The sequence below is a fragment of the Balaenoptera acutorostrata genome, chromosome 6 (assembly GCF_949987535.1).
Source record: "Balaenoptera acutorostrata chromosome 6, mBalAcu1.1, whole genome shotgun sequence".
In the NCBI taxonomy this organism is placed as follows: domain Eukaryota; kingdom Metazoa; phylum Chordata; class Mammalia; order Artiodactyla; family Balaenopteridae; genus Balaenoptera; species Balaenoptera acutorostrata.
The window spans coordinates 42,224,330-42,247,007 of record NC_080069.1 but is presented as its reverse complement, the minus strand read 5'-3'; the positions used below and the strand labels follow the sequence as shown (position 1 = coordinate 42,247,007).

The 22,678-nt window shown below is 43.4% G+C and overlaps 2 protein-coding genes across 9 annotated transcripts in view; one reads left to right on the top strand and one right to left on the bottom strand.

Moving 5' to 3' along the window:
• Positions 1-14,073, bottom strand: part of FRMD3 (FERM domain containing 3) — a 381,549-nt gene extending 367,476 nt beyond the window's left edge. The window contains exons 1-2 of the mRNA XM_057549302.1: positions 14,048-14,073; positions 12,606-12,737 (exon numbers count right to left, since the gene is read on the bottom strand). Coding sequence (XP_057405285.1) covers positions 12,606-12,713 — 108 coding nt within the window. The 5' untranslated portion in view covers positions 12,714-12,737; positions 14,048-14,073. The remainder of the gene's footprint in view (positions 1-12,605; positions 12,738-14,047) is intronic.
• A 1,095-nt stretch (positions 14,074-15,168) lies between these two features.
• IDNK (IDNK gluconokinase) overlaps positions 15,169-22,678 on the top strand; it is a 69,697-nt gene continuing 62,187 nt past the window's right edge. For 2 of the 8 annotated variants that reach the window (XM_007176921.2, XM_007176915.2), the window contains exons 1-3: positions 15,169-15,301; positions 19,619-19,649; positions 20,069-20,155. In XM_007176921.2, coding sequence (XP_007176983.2) covers positions 15,252-15,301; positions 19,619-19,649; positions 20,069-20,155 — 168 coding nt within the window. In that variant the 5' untranslated portion in view covers positions 15,169-15,251. Of the gene's footprint in view, positions 15,306-16,015; positions 16,162-18,920; positions 19,066-19,618; positions 19,650-20,068; positions 20,156-22,678 lie in introns of those variants that run through there. The other 6 variants (XM_007176919.2, XM_007176916.2, XM_007176918.2 and 3 more) reach the window with 6 other exon arrangements.

Sequence of the window (22,678 nt, the reverse complement as noted above, 5' to 3'; positions counted from 1 at the left end):
ACATAATGATCAAGGGATCAATCCAAGAAGAAGATATAACAATTATAAACATTTATGCACTCAACATAGGAGCACCTCAATACATAAGGCAAATGCTAACAGCCGTAAAAGGGGAAACTGACGGTAACACAATAATAGTGGGGGACTTTAACACCCACTTACACCAATGGACAGATCATCCAAACAGAAAAGAAAGAAAGAAATACAAGCTTTAAATGACACAGTAGACCAAATAGATTTAATTGACATTTATAGGACATTCTACCCGAAAGTGGCAGAATACACTTTCCTCTCAAGTGCACACGGAACATTCTCCAGGATAGATCACATCTTGGGTCACAAATCAAGCCTTGGAAATTTTAAGAACACTGAAATTGTATCAAGTATCTTTTCTGACCACAATGCTATGAGATTACAAATCAATTACAGGAAAAAAACTGTAAAAAACACAAATACATGGAGGCTACACAGTGCACTACTAAATAACCAAGAGATCACTGAAGAAATCAAAGAGGAAATTTAGTAATACATAGAAACAAATGACAACGAAAACACGATGACCCAAAACATATGGGACGCAGCAAAAGCAGTTCTAAGAGGGAAGTTTATAGCAATTCAAACTCACCTCAAGAAACAAGAAAAATCTCAAATAAACAATTTAACCTTACATCTAAAGCAACTAGAGAAAGAAGAACAAAGAAAACCCAGTCAGTAGAAGGAAAGAAATCATAAAGATCAGAGCAGAAATAAATGAAATAGAAACGAAGAAAACAATAGCAAAGATCAATAAAACTAAAAGTTGGTTCCTTGAAAAGATAAACAAAATTGATAAACCTTTAGCCAGACTCATCAAGAAAAAAAGGGAGAGGACGCAAATCAATAAAATTAGAAATGAAAAAGGAGAAATCAGAACTGACACCACAGAAATACAAAAGATTATAAGAGACTACTACAAACAACTATATGCCAATAAAATGGACAACCTCAAAGAAATGGACAGATTCTTGGAAAGTTATAACCTTCCAAGACTGAAACAGGAAGAATTAGAAAATATAAACAGACCTATCACAAGTAATGAAATTGAAACTGTAATTATAAATCTTCCAACAAATAGAAGTCCAGGACCAGATGGCTTCACAGGTGAATTCTATCAAACATTTAGAGAAGAGCTAACACCTATCCTTCTCAAACTCTTCCAAAAAATTGCAGAAGGAAGAACACTCCGAAATTCGTTCTACGAGGCCACTATCACCCTGATACCAAAACCAGACAAGGATATCACAAAAAAGGAAAACTGCAGACAAATATCACTTATGAACATAGATGCAAAAATTCTCAACAAAATACTAGCAAACAGAATCCGCCAACACATTAAAAGGATTATACACCATGATCAAGTGGGGTTTATCCCAGGAATGCAAGAATTCTTCAATATACACAAATCAATCAATGTGATACACCATATTAACAAATTAAGGAATAAAAACCATATGATCATCTCAATTGATGCAGAAAAAGCTTTTGAAAAAATTCAACACCCATTTATGATAAAAAATCTCCAGAAAGTGGGCACAGAGGGAACCTATCTCAACATAATAAAGGCCATACACGACAAACCCACAGCAAACATCATTCTCAATGGTGAAAAACTGAAAGCATTTCCTCTAAGATCAGGAACAAGACAATGATGTCCACTCTCGCCACTATTATTCGACATAGTTTTGGAAGTCTTAGCCACGATAATTGGAAAAGAAAAAGAAATAAAAGGAATACAAATTGGAAAAGAAGAAGTAAATCTGTCACTGTTTGCAGATGACATGATACTATACATAGAAAATCCTAAAGATGCCTACAGAAAACTACTAGAACTAATCAATGAATTTGGTAAGGTTGCTGGATTCAAAATTAATGCACAGAAATCTCTTGCATTCCTGTACTCTAACAATGAAAAATCAGAAAGAGAAATTAAGGAAACAATCCCATTCACCATTGCAACAAAAAGAACAAAATACCTAGGAATAAACCTACCTAAGGATGCAAAAGACCTGTATTCAGAAAACTATAAAACACTGATGAAAGAAATCAAAGATGACATAAACAGATGGAGAAATACACCATGTTCTTGGATTGGAAGAATCAATATTGTGAAAATGACTATATTACCCAAAGCAATCAACAGATTCAATGCAATCTATTAAATTACCAATGGCATTCTTCACAGAATTAAAACAAAAAATTTTACAATTTGTATAGAAACACAAAAGACCTCAAATAGCCAAAGCAATCTTGAGAAAGAAAAACAGAGCTGGAGGAATCAGGCACCCCCAACTTCAAACTATACTACAAAGCTACAGTAATCAAGAAAGTATGGTACTGGCACCAAAAAAGAAATATAGATCAACAGTACAGGATAGAAAGCCCAGAGATAAACCTATGCACATATGGTCACCTAATTTATGACAAAGGAAGCAAGAATATACAATGGAGAAAAGACAGCCTCTTCAATAAGTGGTGCTGGGAAAACTGGACAGCTACATGTAAAAGAATGAAATTAGAACACTACCTAACACCATATACAAAAATAAACTCAAAATGGATTAAAGACCTAAATGTAAGACAGACACTGTAAAACTCTTAGAGGAAAACATATGCAGAACGTTCTTTGACATAAATCACAACAACATCTTTTTTGACCCACCTCCTAGAGTAATGAAAATAAAAACAAAAATAAACAAATGGAACCTAATGAAACTTCAAAGCTTTTGCACAGCAAAGGAAACTATAAATAAGACGAAAAGACAACCCTCAGAATGGGAGAAAATATTTGCAAACAAAGCAATGGACAAAGGATTAATCTCCAAAATATAAAAACAGCTCATGGAGCTCAATATCAAAAAAACAAACAATCCAATTAAAAAGTGGGCAGGAGACCTAAATAGACATTTCACCAAAGAAGACATACAGATGGCAAAGAGGCATATGAAAAGATGCTCAACATCACTAATTATTAGAGAAATGTAAATCAAAACTACAATGAGGTATCACCTCACACTGGTCAGAATGGACATCATCAAAAAATCTACAAACAGTAAATGCTGGAGAGGGTGTGGAGAAAAGGGAACCCTTTTGCACTGTCGGTGGGAATGTAAATTGATACAGCCACTATGGAGAACAGTATGGAGGTTCCTTAGAAAACTAAAACTAGAACTACCATATGACCCAGCAATCCCACTACTGGGCATATACCCTGAGAAAACCATAATTCAAAAGGACACATGTACCCCAATGTTCATTGCAGCACTATTTACAATAGCCAGGACATGGAAGCAACCTAAATGTCCAAGACAGATGAATGGATAAAAAAGATGTGGTACATATATACAATGGACTATTACTCAGCTATAAAAAGTTAGAATTTGGGTCATTTGTAGAGATGTGGTTGGACATAGAGACTGTCATACAAAGTGAAGTAAGTCAGAAAGAGAAAAACAAATATCGTATATTAATGCATATATGTGAAATCTAGAAAAATGGTACAGATGAACCTATTTGCAGGGCAGGAATAGAGATGTAGATGTAGAGAACGGACATGTGGATGGGGGGTGGAGGGGAAGGAGAGGGTGGGACAAATTGGGGGATTAGGATAGACATATATACACTACCATGCATAAAATAGATAGCTAATGGGAACAATCTATAAAGCACAGGAAGCTCAGCTCGGTGCTCTGTGACAACCTAGATGGGTGGGATGGGGGAGGGGTGGGAGGGAGGTCCAAGAGGGAGGGGATATAGTTATACATATAGCTGATTCAATTCATTGTACAGCAGAAACTAACACAACATTGTAAAGCAATTATACTCCAATAAAAAAAAGACAAAATAAATGTCTAAGCATAAATTGTGGTGAGTGCTATGAAGGAAGAGTGGATTCTACGATTGAGAGAGATGAAGCCAGAGGCAGTCAGAGAAATCTTCCACTATGAAGTGGAAGTGAAGGAAGCCCATGTGAGCTGGGATCTGAGGAGTACGTGGGAGTTAAGAGGAGTTGGAGGGAGGGGTGCAATGGGAATGTTCCAGTCAGAAAGAGCAGCAAGTGCAAAGGCCCAGGAGGGGATGCACTTGACCAGATACAGGGGTTTAACTAAGGCCAGTACATGATGACAAAAAAGGAGAGTAGCCCAGGATGAGGCCAGAGAGTTCAGAAGGGCCAGGTGACACAGGATGCTGTAGGTAATGTAAAGGAGCTTGGATTTCATTCTAAGTGTGATGATTCCCCCAGTGAAAGGCCATGAGCACAAAAGGGATGGTCTAATTCAGAAAGACCCTCTGGCTACCAGGTATCCAATGGATTTGAGGGTGGGGAGGTGCAGGGTGCCTCAGGAGTGGAAGGTGGATGAGCAATAGGAGACATTTGCAGCAAATCGGGGAGAGACCAGGCAGCTTGGACGAGAGGGCTGACGTGGAGATGGGCAAGGTGAGGACACCGGGGAGCTGTGTCTCTGTCTGTATACAAAAGCATGGCACTGGAGGACTGGTGGAAAGAGAAAACAACATGACCCAACACAGAGTGCTGGGGAGCCCCAACATTTACAAACAAGGGTCAGGCTGTCACAGGTGGAGTTGGTAATAACGACCATGATCTCCAACAATTACAGAGCTCTTGCCATGTGCCAAACTCTTCTGCCCATTTTTTAATCAGATTGTTGCGTTTCGTTTTGTTTTGTTTTTGAGTTGTATGCTTTCTTCATATATTTTGGGTATTAGCCCCTTATCCAGTATATGGTTTGCAAATATTTTCTCCCATTCCATAGGTTGCCATTTCATTTTGTTGATTGTTTCTTTTGCTGTGCAGAAGCATTTTAGTTTGATGCAGTCTCACTTGTTGATTTTTGCTTTTGTTGCTTTTTGGAGTCCTGATTTCTTAACCAAATCCCAGATCCTGGCTAACAGCCAGTTATTCTTGAGATCCCCCTGAGAAATCACCAACATGAGCAAGAATTCGGACTGAGGCCATTCTGTATGCATGACTTATTGAAATGCAATGCCATGTAAGTAATGAATGGCAGACTGCAGAAACACACCTCTCCTGAAGAGCTATGCACAGTCATTACCTCTAACTTTGGCTCTCTGTGTTCAATGTAAAATGTTTATTAACATTATAATCTTGCACTTGTATAAATATTTCTCACTTTGAATTCATTTAACCATATTCTTGAAAAATAATAAGGCATATACTGTAAAAACAAGTTGGCTTAGAATTTTCCATCTCAAATGTGTAATAGGACACTATCCAAACCAAGGTGCTAATATAAATCATGTTGGATCACGTGATGTTACGGTTAAAACTGAAAGGATTCTGGATGTTGGACTCAGGTAAACATTTTTTCAAGTTCCTGCTTCACCATTTATTAACTAGTTCTTTAAACTTGCTGTGTCATTTTCTCATCTGATAAATCACAATCTCACAAGGTCATTATGAAAAGTAAAGGAGACAGTGTATAAAAGTGCTGTGCCCTGCATCTGACCACTGGGAGCCTCTTTCTCTCCCACTCCTCAGAGGTGGTCAGATTTCAGGGGTCAGGCCAATAGCCAGGTCCCCAGTACTATGTCATACAAGTGTAATACTGGCTAAGCCTCAAGAGGGGTCTTAGGAATCATCTACTTTACCACTCTACTCTCCTTGATTTAACAGATGAGAAAAATTGAGGCCAAGAGAAGTGATTCCATTTTTTATTCTATTTAGTCTATACGTTTATTTATTCAAATATTTATTGAGCACCTCCCATGAAAAGCACTGTGTAAGGTCATTGACATTTGAGCATCCACTGTGAACTCAACAGTGTGTTAGGTGCCATGAGCATGAGACCTATAAAAGGTGAAATATGTTTACAGACACACCTTCTCAAGACACCAATGCTTGAGGAGGAGTGGGGAAGGGGTGCAGGAGGACAGACAAAGGCTATGGAAATGGTTATGAATGATCCCTTGAAGTGAAAGAAACAAATTAATAATCAACACATAATGCAAAAATTATTACAATCCATGAAAAATCCATCCATATTGAATCCATCATGATCAATCCCAAACCACCCCATAGTTAATCAGTACACCCCATCTTGCACAGAACAGGACCACACCAAAACCTCTGCCCCAGAGTACTCCCCAGATGTGATTCTACTCCCCAAAGGGAAGGTCAACATTCATGGCAAAATCAGCTGCTTTCCAGAAACCCTGTGTGGAGTAGAAACCCTCTTGAGGTGCTTTCCACATCTGTAATTAGGAGAAACTGTTATTCTTTTCCTGCCCATTCTCAGTGAACAGACTACTTCCGGACCCTGATGAAGTCAATTCAAACAGCAGACAGGTGGCCATGACAGTGCAGAGGGAAAATCAATGCGATCTGTGTGAGTGTGTGTGCATGTAGTGTACTTGGGAACTCACTGGCACAGAGGCCAGAGTGGAAAAGGGCAGAATATTCATTATCTAATGTTACAGTAATGTTTTGTAACAAACAACCACAAAACATCAGCAGCATACAACATTCAGCGTTTATTTCTCACGTGGCTGGAGGTGGCCCTGCCAATCTCAGCTAAGCCCTCCCATGTGTTTGCAGGTTGAACGGCACTTCGCTGGTCCAGACTAAGCTCAGCTGGGTGGCTTGGCTCTAAGCAGCAGGTCCAGCCAGGTGTGGCTCTTCAGAGTGGGTTGGGCTCAGGCCAGTTCTATGTGTGTCAGGTCTGGAGCTCTGATTCACAGAAAAACAGCTACTGAGGGCAAACTCCTCTCAAGGTGATGACAGAAGCACAAGAGGACAAACAGAAAAATATGATGCTTCTTAAGGCCTAGGCTCAAAATATGCACATCGTCCCTTCTGTCCACATTCCATCAGCCAGTCAATCAGATGGCCAAGCTCAGAGTCAAGAAGCAGAAAACTACACTCAGCTCTAGGGGGAGGAGTTGCCAAGTCACATGGCAAAGGCAACGGGTGTGGGTATAGCATGGGAAGAACAGGGCTAATAAGTCAATATATACCTCAAACAGGTAGAAAGAATAAGTAGCTAAACCAAAACAGAGCACCAAAATCAGTGTAATGCCATCCACTAGCATTCGATCAATAAGAAATACAGCTCTAAAAAATCACTCTCTTTTGCAAGATGAAAAAGTTCTGGAGATCTGTTGCACAACAACGTGAATATATTTAACACTGCTGAACTGCACACTTCAAAATGGTTAAGATGATAAATTTTACGTATGTGTTTTACCAGAATTGAATTTTTTTTAAAAAAAGAGTAAAATTAGGGAATTCCCTGGCAGTCCAGTGGTTAAGACGCGGGGCTTTCACTGCCGTGGGCCCAGGTTCAATCTCTGGTCAGGGAACTAAGATCCCACAAGCCGTGAGGCGTGGCTAGATAAATAAAAATAAAAAAATAAATTAATAAAAAGAGCAAAATTATTCCATTACAGATTCTGTCTGTGGTAGCCAGCCTCCAAGAAGGCCTCCAAAAATCCCAACCTCCTGATGTTCACACCTGTGTAGTCTCCCCACATTGTTCCAGAAGTGATGATGTGTCACTTCCACAACTAGGTTATAAAAGGTTGTGGCTAGAGTGGCCCCCACTTGCCGCAACTGGAGAAAGCCCTTGCACAGAAACGAAGACCCAACACAGCCATAAATAAATAAATAAATAAATAAACAAACCCAAAGTTAAAAAAAAAAAACATAAAAAAAAAAAGGTTGTGGCTTTCATTTCTCTCTCTCTTGCTCTCTCTCCCTCTCTCTCAACACTCACTCTGAAGGAAACCGGCTACCGTGTTATGAAGACCCTCAGGCAGCCTTCAGAGAGGCAGACACGGCAAAGAACTGAGGTCTCCAATCAATATCAGGTGATGACCTGAAGCCTGCCAATAACCATGTGAGTGAGCTTGGAAGCAGATCCTCCCTGAGTTGAGCTCTGAGATGAAACTGCAGCCCCACTAAGAGCTCAACTGCCAGTCCCAGATTCCCGGTCTTCAGAAACTGTAAGATGATAAATACTTGCTTTAGAGCTGCTAAGTTTTGGGGTAATTTGTAATGCAGCAATAAAATAATACCCTATGGGATGATCATTGATATTCATAACGATGACCCAGAGCACTGAAATATCCTGACGTGTTTTCTGAATCGTCAATAAGAAGCTGCAATTGCAGAAGGTCTCCTGATATGCTGAAGGCTTAGTTATATTCAAATTTCCTGGTGACACTAATCATGACTCTTAGTCAGCAAGGAAGTTTGATTAAGCTGAAACTCGTATTTCCCTGCCCCTTCAGGGTAACTAAGAATTTATTAGAGAGAAGAACCAAGAAAGAGTAAGACAGAGGAGACAAATAATGAGCAACTCAGCAATTTTCGTTCATTTAAAAGAATGCTGTAAAGAAAACTTAGAAAATGTATACCACATGAGCAAAAGTTTTGAAAGACTGGCATACTTTGAATTAACCCAAGAAAACTCAACTAACTTTTCTTCAAGACGATAAAGAAAAGAAGAAGCTATCTTTACAAGAGTTACACAGCATAATAATATCTTCCATTCAAAGAGAATTTGGAGGAGAAACTTAGTTGTCTGGAGAATTTATACTTGTAAAAACTATCGTCATTACTGTATTGATTAAAAGGTAAGAGAGGGCTTCCCTGGTGGCGCAGTGGTTGAGAATCTGCCTGCTAATGCAGGGGACACGGGTTCGAGCCCTGGTCTGGGAAGATCCCACATGCCACGGAGCAGCTGGGCCCGTGAGCCACAATTGCTGAGCCTGCGCGTCTGGAGCCTGTGCCCCACGACGGGAGGGGCCGCGATAGAGAAAGGCCCGCGCACCGCGATGAAGGGCGGTCCCCGCACCGCGATGAAGAGTGGCCCCCGCTTGCCGCAACTGGAGAAAGCCCTCGCACGAACCGAAGACCCAACACAGCCAAAAATAAATAAATAAATAAATAAATAAATAAGAAAATCCTTTAAAAAAAAAAAAAAAAAGGTAAGAGAAAATGTATCTGGAGTGTGTTTAAATGAAAGAAAGAAAGGAAGGGAGGGAGGGAGGAAGGAAGGAAGGAAAGATGGAAGGAAGGAAGGAAGGGAGGGAGGGAAGGAAAATAGGTAATGTATGTCATCAAAGTGTTGTCTGAATCAACTGGCCACTGATAGAGAAGACAGAAGAGATAGAGACATGATAAAAAAATAGGCAAAAGTGTATTTTTGTTCTGTTTTAAGTGGATTTAATTTAACTAAAATGAGTATTCACAACCTAATGCCAATAAAGGAGTATTCTACAACATCATTGGTGTCAGTGATAGTTACCATCAGGTGCAACATCAGCAGAAACACTACCAAACGTAAAATAGATAGCTAGTGGGAAGCAACCGCATAGCGCAGGGAGATCAGCTCTGTGCTTTGTGACCGCCTGGGGGGGGGTGGGATGGGAAGGGTGGGAGGGAGGGAGATGCAGGAGGGAGGAGATGTGGGAACATATGTATACGTATGACTGATTCACTTTGTTATAGAGCAGAAACTAACACCCCATTGTAAAGCAATTATACTCCAATAAAGATGTTTTAAAAAAAAGAAAGAAAGAAAAACAAATACTGTATGTTAACACATATATATAGAATCTAAAAAAAAAAATGGTTATGAAGAACCTAGGGGCAGGACAGGAATAAAGACACAGATGCAGAGAATAGACTTGAGGACCCAGGGAGGGGGAAGGGTAAGCTGGGACGAAGTGAGAGAGTGGCATGGACTAATATATACTACCAAATGTAAAATAGCTAGTGGGAAGCCGCATAGCACAGGGAGATCAGCTCAGTGCTTTGCGACCACCTAGAGGGGTGGCATAGGGAGGGAGGGAGGGAGACGCAAGACGGAGGAGATATGGGGATATATGTATATGTATAGCTGATTCACTTTGTTATAAAGCAGAAACTAACACACCATTGTAAAGCAATTATACTCCAATAAAGATGTTTAAAAAAAAAAAAAAAAAAGAAACACTAGCAGCCATTTAAGAAGTAAACCAAGCTGGAGGAGATGAAAGTCAAGGTCAATTTAGATCCTTAGCATATCAGACATTACTCATTCCTGCTTCGCCAGCTCACTTTCCTGAGTCCCTCACTGCTGCTGGGACTTGCAAATTAGGTAGGAAAGATCCCAACTGTGTGTGTGCATGATATATCATACATATAGAAGTATATAAAATGCATATGTACGGTTTAAGGTAAAATAATACAATAAACACTTGTGCATCTGTATTAGTCAGGGTTCTCCAGAAAAACAGAACCAATAGGAAACATAGAGATATATAGAAGATTTATTATGAGGAGTTGGCTCATGCAATTATGGAGTCTGTGGTCTACTACCACGATCTACTTTCTGCAAGCTGGAGGCCCAGGAAAGCCAGTGGCATAGTTCTAGTCCAAGCCCAAAGACCTGAGAACCAAGAGCCCAATGTCCAAGGGTAAAAGAAGACAGATGTCCCAGCTCAACAGAGACAGCAAATTCACCCTTCCTCTGTCATTTTGTTATATTCAGGCCCTCAGTGTTATTGGATGATGCCCACCTGCATTTGTGAGGGCCATCTGTTTTACTCAGTCTATCAATTAAAATGTTAACCTCTTCTAGAAACACCCGCACAGAAACACCCATAATGTTTTACAAGCTACCTGGGCACCTCTTAGCCCAGTCAAGTTGACACGTAAAATTAACCATCACACTGTCCAATATATAGGTTGAAAATAGAATATTGCCAGTTTACCAGAAGACGTTTTGTGCCTCTTCTGACACACATCATCTTGAATTTTTGGTTAATCATTCTCTTGCTTTTCTGCATAGTTTTATTATACATGTATATATCCTTAGACTATAAACATATTGCTTAATTTTCTTGTTTTTAAACAAGAAATGGGAATTACATAGATTTAATTCTTCTAATCAGCATTATGGTTTTGATATGCCTTTGTATCAATAGCTGTAATTCATTCATACTATTGGCTATACAGTGTTTCATCGTTTGAATATGCAGTGATTTAAGCCATCTCATCACTGATGGATATTCAGGTTGGTTCCAGTTTGGAGCTATTATGAACACAACTTCTTGTACATTTGTGTACATATATCCTGTAGTGTTAACCTAGGAATAAAATTGCAGAACTGTAGGGTATATGCCTATTCAGTTTTATTCTATCATGCCAAACTGTCTTTCAAGAAAGGTGACACCAATTTACATTTCTCCCAGCGGAGGATGAGTATTCTTAATTCCTAATATCCCATATATACATCTTCAGAGTATAAGTTTTGTATTTCTTTTATTAATTTTTTCCCAATTATTTTGTTCTTTTCGATGCTGCTGTAAATGGGATTTTTCTTCTTAATTTCCCTTTCAGATTGTTCATTGCTGGTATATAGAAATACAGTTGCTTTTTGTATGTTGATCGTGAGCCTGAAACCTTTCTGGACTCATTTATCAGCTCTAATAGGGTCATCGTAGATGTCTCAGAATTTTCTGTATATAACATCATATAATCTGGAAGTATAGTTTTACTTATTCCTTTCTAATCTGGATGCCTTTATTTCTTTTTCTTGTCTAATTGCCCTGGCTAGAATCTCCAGTAGAATGCTGAATGGAAGTGATGAGAACAGACATGCTTGCTTGTTCCTGATCATAGGGGAAACATTCAGTCTTTCACCATTAAGTAGAACATTTGCCATGGGGTCCACAGATGCTCTTTATCAGGTTGAGGATTTTGTATTCCTAGTTTGTTGAGTATTTTATCATGAAGAGATGTTGAATTTTGTCAAATGCTTTTTCTGCATCTATTGAGGTAGCAAAAATCATCTCACCTTTGTGCAAACTTTGTTCTGGGCCCTTTGAGTGACCCTTTTTAGTTATGAAGATGTGAAGCAAGTTCACAACCATTACTTCCAGGAGAATGTATAATAGGCTACGTTGGGGCTTGATTAAGACATGGGGGCTTCCCTGGTGGCGCAGTGGTTGAGAATCTGCCTGCCCATGCAGGGGACACGGGTTCAAGCCCTGGTCTGGGAAGATCCCACATGCTGCAGAGCAACTAGGCCCGAGAGCCACAACTACTGAGCCTGCGCGTCTGGAGCCTGTGCCCTGCAACAAGAGAGGCCGCAACAGCGAAAGGCCCGCGCTCCGCAATGAAGAGTGGCCCCCACTTGCCACAACTAGAGAAAGCCCTCGCATAGAAACGAAGACCCAACACAGCCCAAAAAATTAAATAAATAAATAAATAAATATTAAAAAAAAAAAAAAAGACATGGGATTTGGTCTGTGGAGCTCTTCCATGCATCTATTTGAATTCTCAAAATTAAACCAAGATCAAGGACCCATCTGGAAGGGAAGAGGTGCTGATGTAACCTCTTCTTAATGAGACTTGTCAGATGTGAGACCACTGTTACGGGAATATCTGCCCTGCCCAGCCATCCTGGTAGATGCTTTGCTTCCTAGGGAAGTGCTTGTGTGCATTAAGGTGCTCCCCCCTGCACCCCACCTAACCCCTGTAGAAGGAGCAGCTGCATACAGGAGCCTTTCTACAGCCACTATTACCAGATAAGACTTACAGTGCAGGATGTCCTCGGTCTGGGGGTGATCTGGACTTGGGTCACTATAGTAACACAAGCAGAAAGCAGTGCCTTGCTGAGGGTCTCTTCAGGCTTCCAGGGTACCATGTGCCTCAGTTAGTACAGCAGCTCCTGCAGTAGATAGACAGGACCTAATATCAGATTGCCCAACAGCTGAGAAGCCCTGAGACAACCAGGACCAGCAAGTGGCACTCTCAGTAGTCAAAAAATGTGAAATTCAGCTCTTAGGGTCATTTCTGAGTTCTGCTGTCCTGGAAGCAAGCACAGGAGGATTCGTTCACTGACTCTTGAGAAAAAAAGTGCTGGATAGCTTTCCTTTGACCCATCAGATATACCCTCCAACCTTCTCTTCCCTCCTCTGTGTCCGGGAGATTGGCATGCACTGGCGGACTCAATAGACTCTCTAGCTCTCTGTCTTCCAGCTGGGACTGGCCAGTGGGGTTTGGTCACTAGCAGGAGATCAAAGGGCAAGAGAAGGGGAGGGGGAGCTTCCCTGGTGGCGCAATGGTTGAGAATATGCCTGCTAATGCAGGGGACACGGGTTCGAGCCCTGGTCTAGGAAGATCCCACATGCCGCGAAGCAACTAGGCCCGTGAGCCACAACTACTGAGCCTGTGCGTCTGGAGCCTGTGCTCCGCAACAAGAGAGGCCGCGATAGTGAGAGGCCCGCGCACCGCGATGAGGAGTGGCCCCCACTTGCCGCAATTAGAGAAAGCCCTCGCACAGAAACAAAGACCCAACACAGCCAAAAATTAATTAATTAATTAATTAATTAAAGAAAAAAAAGGAAATCAGGCTTAAAAAAATGTATCAGTGTTAATTTAAAAAAATAATAATAATAAACAATTAAATTAATTTATTAAAAAAAAAAGAGAAGGGAAGGGGAGGTCATTTATTCTCCTGATTCCCTCCCTGTTGGGTCAATAAGGGGTGTCTATCTATCTCTCTTCCTAAGGCCACATTTCCTATCAGACATCTCTACCCAAACAGTGCTCACACGCTCTCTCTCTCCCCCCTCAACCTAGCCCAATGAAGGCTCCCTTCCACTGCCCCTCACACCTCCCCTCACTTACTAAGACTAGGACCTTGTGTTGCTTTAACTGACCCCACCTGCATCTCTGTAAATAGCCCCTTTACTGAACCCTTTTCAAATAACCCAACTTGAGTGTGTTGTTTCTTGCCACCACTATGACTAGTACAGAAAATATGAGGTCCTTGGACATATCTTGGGAGGGACATCTGGGGAGAAGAAACAGAATTTCTGCTAACCATTCTGCGTTTGAATTTTGAAAGAAATGTGAACTCTTTTTTTTTTTTTTTTTTTTTTACCCAAACTGGTAAAGCAGAGCACAGGTTACAGCAATGCTTATACATCTATCCCCCTACCTGCCTGGAAGCACCTGGAGGGCAACAGTATTCACCTTTGGAGTCCTGCGGATGGTAGATGTTCAAGAAATGTTCATCAAGCACAACTGAACTGTAAGACCTTAGGCGTCACCTCTCTCTCCGGGTCTGTTTCTTCATCTGTACAACCTCTATCCAGGAACACTGAAATTTCACCCACTTGAGCTACATAAGAAAAAAAGTCAGTGCAGGGGTAATTGAAATATTCTTTAGATAAATGCTTTTATGTCAGCTTTATTGTTTTCAAGAACACAGAGTAATATGATCTTGGATAACGAAGGAGGTTGGGCAGAATGTCATTGGAAGTACTTTTAATCAAGTATTTTAAATGGCACATAATTAACATTGTTTTAAAGCAAAACGACCCTTCAAAGGGTGCTTCTTCCCCTTAAGTAGTTTACCTGAGAACAGGAACCAGATTAAATAGCAGAGCCATGACATGTGCCACTATGGGCCAGTCTATATTTGACACCAAAAGAAATCTGCCTTGTATTGTATTATTGTGACAAAATGCCAGGTTACAAAACACCGTGTACAGCATGACCCCAACTTCATAAAATATTCATACCCATTTATCTATGTGAGACGGGGTATCATTTTGGGAACGGACGCTTGTTGCCTGCCAGTGCGGGAAAGTGTGAATTCATTTTCTGCTTTTTCTTTTTACAACATTTAAAAAACAAATAAATGCTCTTTCCATTGGTGAAGGAGGAGCCAGAGGGTCCGGCCTGCAAGGGCGAGGCTCCCCTGCAGCGGAGAGGGGCTACGAGAGGAGGACCGCAGGTGCAGGGACTCGGGGCCGGCTCCCTCCTGCCTGCGGGAGGCTCCACTTACCGCACGAGGGAAACGGGCGCGGAGGGCGCAGCGAGAACTGGGTGGAAGTGGGGGGAAGGGGAAGCGGTGGGCCGCCGGGTGCGCGGGTCTCGCCGGGCGCTGCGGGGGGCGGGGCGGCTGGGGGCGGAGCGCATGGGGGCGGAGTCTCGCGTGGGACGGCTCTGGTCGGGGAAGGGGCGCGAGGGGGAGGGGAAGGTGTCGGCGTGGGTGGCGGGCGGCTGGGGACGGGATGAGGGGTGGGGCACTGTTGGGGCGGGGTCTTGGTGGGGGCTTTGGGGTGGGGTCCGCCTGGGCCGGGCTGGGTCGCGGGTGGCTCCGCCCCCCGTGGCTGGGAAGGCGGAGCAGACAGGCCCCAGAAGGCGACGGGAAGGAGCGGGACTCCGGGCGATGGCGGCGTCCGGCGCGCTGCTGGTGATGGGCGTGAGCGGCTCGGGGAAGTAGGTCCGGGAGGGCCGGGGCGCGGGGGGCGCAGTGGAGGGGCGGCGCGGGGCGGCGGAGGCCAGACCCGCCGGCGTTCCGGGCCCGCGGCGACGGGAGGGTCCTTTCCCTTTGCTGATGAGGGAACTGAGGCCCAGGGCACCTGCTCCCTCTCCCCGCTTGCCAACCTGCTCGCTCCCGGGGCGCCCGGCCCGGGGCCACACCCCAGACTCGGGCTCTCCGTCTGTAAATTTACGCAGAGGCTTTAGCGAAAGCGCCTTGTGAAGAGGCGCCTGCAGGGGCGCTAATAGAGTAACGACTTCCCCGCGCCACCTGGAGCGGCCCGGGCCGTCACAGGTGCCCGTGTTTGGGGGCCTCGTGTGGGCACAGCGTGCAAGGGAGCAAGGCCCACAGAGCAGGGGCAAGCCTCGTCCCAGGCTCCTACAGACTTTTGTCAAGCTGGACAGCGCGCCAGCTCCCCCCTGCCGGGCCCTGGACTTTTCTGATTAGATTTTGGAAAGTGAATTTAACCTTCCTATTTACTGTGTTCCCCCTTCAACTGGAAGGATTCGGTGTTAAAATGAAGAGTGGCCCCTGAAGGTTTGTGAGCAGGGAGGAGCACTGCATACCACAAAACCTCTGCCCAGCCCAGTCTGGCCAGCTTGGGGGCTGAGAAAGCCTTTGGCTTCCTGTTTAGACCAAAGTCTGACAATGCCCTTTATTATCAGAAAAGGCAGCTATGGCAGCATTCCACCAGAGGCAGCAAAAGACAACTAAAATATCACAACCTCCAAAGGCTTATCCAGACCCTTCTAGGATGATCTGAATCAGGAACTGCCCATGCGGTCCAGTGTATTTTAAAGACTCTTTCTTTCTCCAGGTAGGTAGGTTTAGCTTCCAAAAATTATTGTGGCATTTTTAGCCTCAAAGACAGGGAATCTTGAACTGAAATTTAAAATAAAACACAGAGCCAGAAAGTCCCTCACTGTGTATGACTGAAGAACTCAGAGAATGAAAAACTGCTGCTCTGGTGTGATGTAGTAAAAGTCAAGAGCCCTAGGTCTTGGTTCTACTGCTGTCTGGTTGTGAGCTTGGGCAGTTCATGTGCTGCCCCCCGACCCAAGTCTTGGGTCAGATGAGGGGAGACTGTACCATATGTCATATGGTTATGATATTCATGCATTCAGTAAATGTTTATCGAGCTCAATCCTTCCTCAATTCACTGACATGTAGTGAGCAGGACAGATAAATCCCTGCCCTCAAAGAGTTTACATCCTAGTAAGGGAGGGAGGCAGTAAGGGAATAAATACATGTGCAGTGCACCAGGCAGCTGTAGGTGCTATAGGGGAAAATAAAGGAAGGTAAATGGAACAAAGAGCCAGGCAGGATAGTGAGGGAGGGCTCCTCTGAGGAAGTGGTGTTGGAGAAAGACCTACAAGAAGACAGGAAATAAGTCCGTGGATAGCCAGGAAAGGGCATATGGGCAGAGGGAATGGCAAGTGCAAAGGCCCTGAGGCTTGGCTTTCTTGTGGACTAGCAGGGAGGCCATTGTGGCTGAGTGATTGGGAGATGAGGTCAGAAAAACAATGCAGGTGAAGAGAAGTGGTCATATGCTGGAATATTTTGAAAGTAGAGCCAAAAAGATGTGTTGATGGACTGGATGTGGGATATGAAGGAGAGAAGAGTCATGGATGATTTCAAGATTTTGGGCCTGGGTAACTGGAAGAAAAGAGTTTCTGTTGACTGATGGGGAAGCAATAGGCAGAGCAGGTTTGGAAGAAAATTTCAGGAGCTCAGTGTGGGATGTGGTGAGTTGGACATGCCTATCGGTCATCCAGGTGGATCTGTCAAGTGGGCAATCAGATATCCAAGTCGAGTTCAGGAGAGAGGGACTTTAGGTGTAAATGTAGGACTCATCGGTGTGTGGATATGTTTAAAGACATAGATGTTCAGAACAGCAAGGGAGTGAGTGTGGATAAGCTGGCCAAGGACTGAGCTCTGGGCCCTCTAATGGTTAGGTCAATGTCAACTGTTGTCGATGGACTGAGTGATAAAATGCCTGAGAATTGATTACATTGATCATTGGATGTAGCAACATTGAGTTCTTTGGTGACTTTTATGAGCCCCTCTTAGGGCCCTGCAGGATTTTAAAATATACTCCATAACATTTGGAGCGGTGGGTTAATACCTTAAGAGAACAATAGTCTCAAACCAGAAAGATCCCATTTAAAACACTGTTAATGTCAAGTAATAAGTTTATTATGTTTATTGCTTTCCCTCCCCTACCTGAATGTAAGGGATCTTTTTCTTTTTTGTTTATTGACATATGTGTCTAGAACAATGCCTGGCACATAGTAGGTGCTTAATAAATATGTATTGACTTGATGAATGAATGAATGGAGCCATTTGAGTGGGTGGCGGTGTTAGCTTTCTTTATATTTTAACAATCTTAGTGAAGCCACCCTCAGCTTCTTTCCGTGTTTCCTTCTTTTTCCTGCTGTCGCAACAAGCTCAGGCCTTTTGAATACCTTTCTCATTATTCTGTGCCCCAGCCTACTGCCTACTGTCTTTTTAAGTCTCTTTGATCCTGATTTAGACCAAGCCACTGGAAGACATTTGGGCCCCAAACTGGTTTGTAATGTTCAGCCCTGACCAGTCTCCTGTGAGCCGAGCACTTTGCCGTATTTCTGCTGGGGGTCCCTGGTTCATATTCAAACAGTCCAGCAGTCCTCTGGTTAGGAAGTTTGGTTAGAGTGGTAGAGAGTGGTTTTTCCTTTTCCTTCTATCTCCTTCCTGCCCGTCTACACCCCAATCTAGTTAGCTTTTCTTTTTAAATTATGACTGGTGGCTGACATGTTCATTCCTGGCTCATCTAACTTGGTCTTAAGTGTGATTTCCGTTGTACACAGTGCTGATTTCACCAGCCCTGGAGTTTGGCTGGGACGGTTTAGTCACCAGTAGGCTACAACATGTCACCCTACGCAGCCTCCAAAGGAGTGAACATAATGGGAGAGGTTCCAGTTCTCTCAATCCTTTGGTTACCTTCGGGAGCAGGTCTCAGTTTGGTACAAGTGTGTCTTTTTAAAACTTCCCTGATACCTTCTTAACAAAAGAGAGAGGACCCTTGGTAAGCAATAGTATCCAGCTAGAATTTCATCACAATGCTTTGTTTTCACTGTATACATCTTTTTGGTTGCCTCCTGTTTAAGGCAAATGAGGGTGGCTTCCTGTATAAGGGAAGGAAAGAGTTTCCTTGTTTAACACATTTGTTTAATTTTAAAGAGTGAAGCAATTGAACAAAAATAACAAGTAGATAATTGTAAAAGTGCATGTAAAACTTAGGCAAGAGGGCATGATGAAATGGTAGGAGGATACAGTAAAAAATTCTGAAGTTCATACTGCAGTGATTGGCATTTTGGGTAACACTTCAGAAACTGATAGCATGAAGGGGCTTCGTTTCTAATTAATTGCCTGACGGCCTCCACCGCTACCCCACGGCGCTAGCCTGTAAGCCTCAAGATAGCCAGTCTCAGTGGGCTGAGCCTTATGTCCTAGGAGCTAGTAGGTGCTCAGTAGATATTGGCTGAGTGAAATGAGTAGGTGAATGGATAAATGTAGCTCAGTTCCCTTGTTTTACAGGTGAGAAAACTGAGATTTAGAGGACAAAGTGACTTACACAGGAGGACACAGTCATTTAGTGGCAGAATGGAGACCGTGGCCAGACCTCAGTTTCTAGGACCCAAGCCCTCTTCACTGACCGTGCAGCCTGTTAGGGTCTGAACAGGTAGATCATTCTTAGATGCATTGCACAGAGAGCATTCAACTCCCAGACTTAATAATGAGCGCTGGTAATTCTCCATGTCCGTTATTTGAAGTGTGTCCCTTTTAAGCCCCAATATTTTAATGCTTTTATGAGCTCCTTGAACCTTGTGTGGGTGCTTAGAGGTTAAATTCCGTGTCAGACCTCTCCCTCCAATATCCTCAGTAGAATTTATCACTTTAATAATTCAATATTTTTTCTCAAAAAAATAATTATCTACAAAACAGAGACCAAAAACTTAAGGAAAAAACTTCAGGAGTTTAATGAGATCTTATGTATTGCTTTTGGGATAAAAATTAGTGATGACTGGATAATTATTTCATTTAAATTCCTGGAGAAAACTAAAGCCATGCTCTAGACTCCAGGGTCAGGAGCATCTGTCTCAGTTTCAGTATCGTAAGTTGTCGGTGATTAATACCGGTAGGGCAGCCCTCTGCTTCCCAGGGCTCCTCGGGTGGAAGAGGCACAGCGCAGGCTGGGAAAGGGCAGTCATGTAACATCTATGTCCTCTCCACAGATCCACCGTCGGCGCCCTGCTGGCATCCCAGGTAACCTGTTCTAATGCCTCCCAGTTGCTAGTCCCATCATGTTGTCTCTTTGCTTCTCTCCCTTTCCCCTCCCTGCCTTTTCTTCTGGCCTGAGTGGTTTGTAAACTCACCACAGACACCTCCATGCAGCTTGTGAAACCCACCGGAGCAATTTTGTTTTTCTCCTTGGTGATCATAAATAGTGATGAATGAAAACAAGAGCTGCAGCAGCCCAGGGAGCGGGATTCGTGACGCAACTTCAGAGCCCTCCCCACTCCTGCACCTGGGTGGGCGGTGGGGGGGGGGTTCCTTGGGCTGCTGGTGGGGAAGAGGGCGGCAGGGTTGTTACTGTACTTGCCCGTTAGTTTCAGTAACCCCACAGTGGCTGTCACGTGGGCTGCACTACCTGCCACATACCCTCTTTCACTTTGTTCTTAAAGCTAGGATGGAAATTCTACGATGCAGATGACTATCACCCAGAGGAAAATCGAATGAAGATGGCAAAAGGGATACCTCTGAATGACCAGGTAAGCTTTGCTGTCTGTTTTTATTTCCAACACAGATGTCCTGTGATGCAGGGTGACGCAGGTTAAGATTCCTGCGGTGCTTGTTGTACTAGAGTTCCTGGGTCACGCGCTCACGTACAGTGCTCCAAAAGCCAGGTGCACAGCGGGTCCACCACATATGTTAGCTTTGGCCCTGAACTCCCGGCTAAACTCTAAACTGGCATCAACAGTGATGCCACCCTCTGCCCCAGCTCCGCAGGATCTGCCGGAACACTTTGTTGAGGGATTTTAATCTGCAGAATGTAATCCCTGAGAGGGCAGAGGCTCCCCGGTGCCTCATATGTAGGGAAGTTCATCTTTTCTTCCCAGGACTTATCAGTCTACCACCTCGCCAGGCCCTGGCATCTTTGCAAACTCAGATCTGGCCCTCTGGAGGTTTCCCACTGATCTCAAGGTCAAGACCAAACACCTAAACTCCTACACGTGCGTGGTCAGGCCAGACTGACCGTGCCCCACTCCAGTCTCTTTTGGTGCCACGCGTCCCCTCCTTGTGTCCACTGGAGCCACCCTTGCCTCCTTCAGTTGCTCTACCACCATGCTCCTCCCCGCAGGGCCTTTGTATCTGCTGTTCCCACTGTGAGGAATAATGCACTTCCCTGCCCTCTTCTCAGTTACCCGGCTTATGCTTCACATCTCAGCTCCTTCTTCAGGGAAGCTCTTCCTGACTTCTAGGTAAAACCTCCTGTAGTAAACTCTCATGGCACTGTATCCCTTATCATCCTTGTCCCAGTTGCAACATGGCATTTGATGGTGTGAGAATTTGATTACTATTTATCTCTACAACTAGATTTTACCTCCAAAAGGGCAGGCACTATGGCCATTTCTATTAACCATTATACATCCGCAGAGCCTGACACACAGTACATGTCAGAAAATATTTGTGGCAAATTTGTGAGTGAATGAATGAATGAGTGTAAGAATGAATGACTAGCACCTCATTTCTTTTTTTTTTTTTAATTTTATTTATTTATTTATTTATTTATGGCTGTGTTGGGTCTTCGTTTCTGTGCTAGGGCTTTCTCTGGTTGCGGCAAGCGGGGGCCACTGTTCATCGCGGTGCGCGGGCCTCTCACTATCGCGGCCTCTCTTGTTGCGGAGCACAGGCTCCAGACACGCAGGCTCAGTAATTGTGGCTTACGGGCCCAGTTGCTCCGCGGCATGCGGGATCCTCCCAGACCAGGGCTCGAACCCGTGTCCCCTGCATTGGCAGGCAGAGTCTCAACCACTGCGCCACCAGGGAAGCCCCCGCACCTCATTTCTTTATACACTGTCATGAGGCCCTTTCCTAGAGGGTCTCTCTCAAACCAGAGTCACAAACTGGATTCATTGGCGTGATTAGCTGTAACCCAGGAGAGACTGAGGGCAGGGCGTAGGGCTGAGTCCACAGAGCAGCTGAGAGCAGGGGCTCTAGCTGGGCCCATGTGCCGAGGGTGTCCAAAGGGCAGGTATGGTATGGAACTGGCCAAAGAGCAACACTGGTGTTTACACTTTCATGACCTTGGCTCACCCCAGTTGGGCCCCACTTTCTTCTCTTTGTCCTGCCGTGAAGGACTGGAGTCATTAACCCATATTAGGTCTAATTCTAGAGCACTCTGAGGGTTTCTCTTGTCTCAGGGAGTGCACCTCGAGTCTCTAATAGTTCAAACGTTAAACCATCAAAATCAAGTTTACAGCATCTGACTTTAGAAGGCAGGAGGAGAGAAGCAAAAAAGGGATACAGAGTAACAATTTAAACATAATAATGATACTATACGAGAGATAATAAACATAATATAGACAACCTGGCCTCACCACTGAGCTTGTGTGACTTTTGGCAGATGGCTTAGTCTCTCTGTGCCTCATTTTCCTCCTGTGAAGTAGGGATGGTGACAGGACCTATTTCCTTGAGTTCTTGGGAGGATTAAATGAGATACTATGAAACATGTGCACAGAGAAGTGCCTGAAGCATTCAGTAAATATCACTTCTTATTGTTGTTGCTAATATCTTATCTATATATACATACATGTAACAGAAACCATTTCTGTGGAGTGTGTAAAGTGTGACTGTGCTAGGGTTATTTTATTTTTCTCCTTGGCAAGTACAAATGAAACTTAAAATAAGGAACAAAGTAAAGCAACCCAAATGGACAGATTTTAAAACGGCATTTAAGCATCCTTCCTCTTGTTCACAAGTGAGGCTTGTTAAGTGGGCAGTATGGATGGGGGGCTGGGGAGGAGAATTCAGAAGAGGAATTTATTGTACAGAAGAAAAGGTTATCAGTTACTGGAAGAAACACAACAAGTTACTAAATATATTCAGAGGCAGCTGTACAAGTTAGCCTGACCTTAGAGAGAAGCAGAGAGAAAGAGGTAAGATGGCAGATGGCTTACATTTTTTTTTTTTTTTTTTTTTTTTTTTTTTTTTTTTTTTTTAAAAACAGAGTAGAATTTACTCTTTTGTGAGGGACATTTACATTTATAAAGGGAATTTTTTTTTTTTTTTTT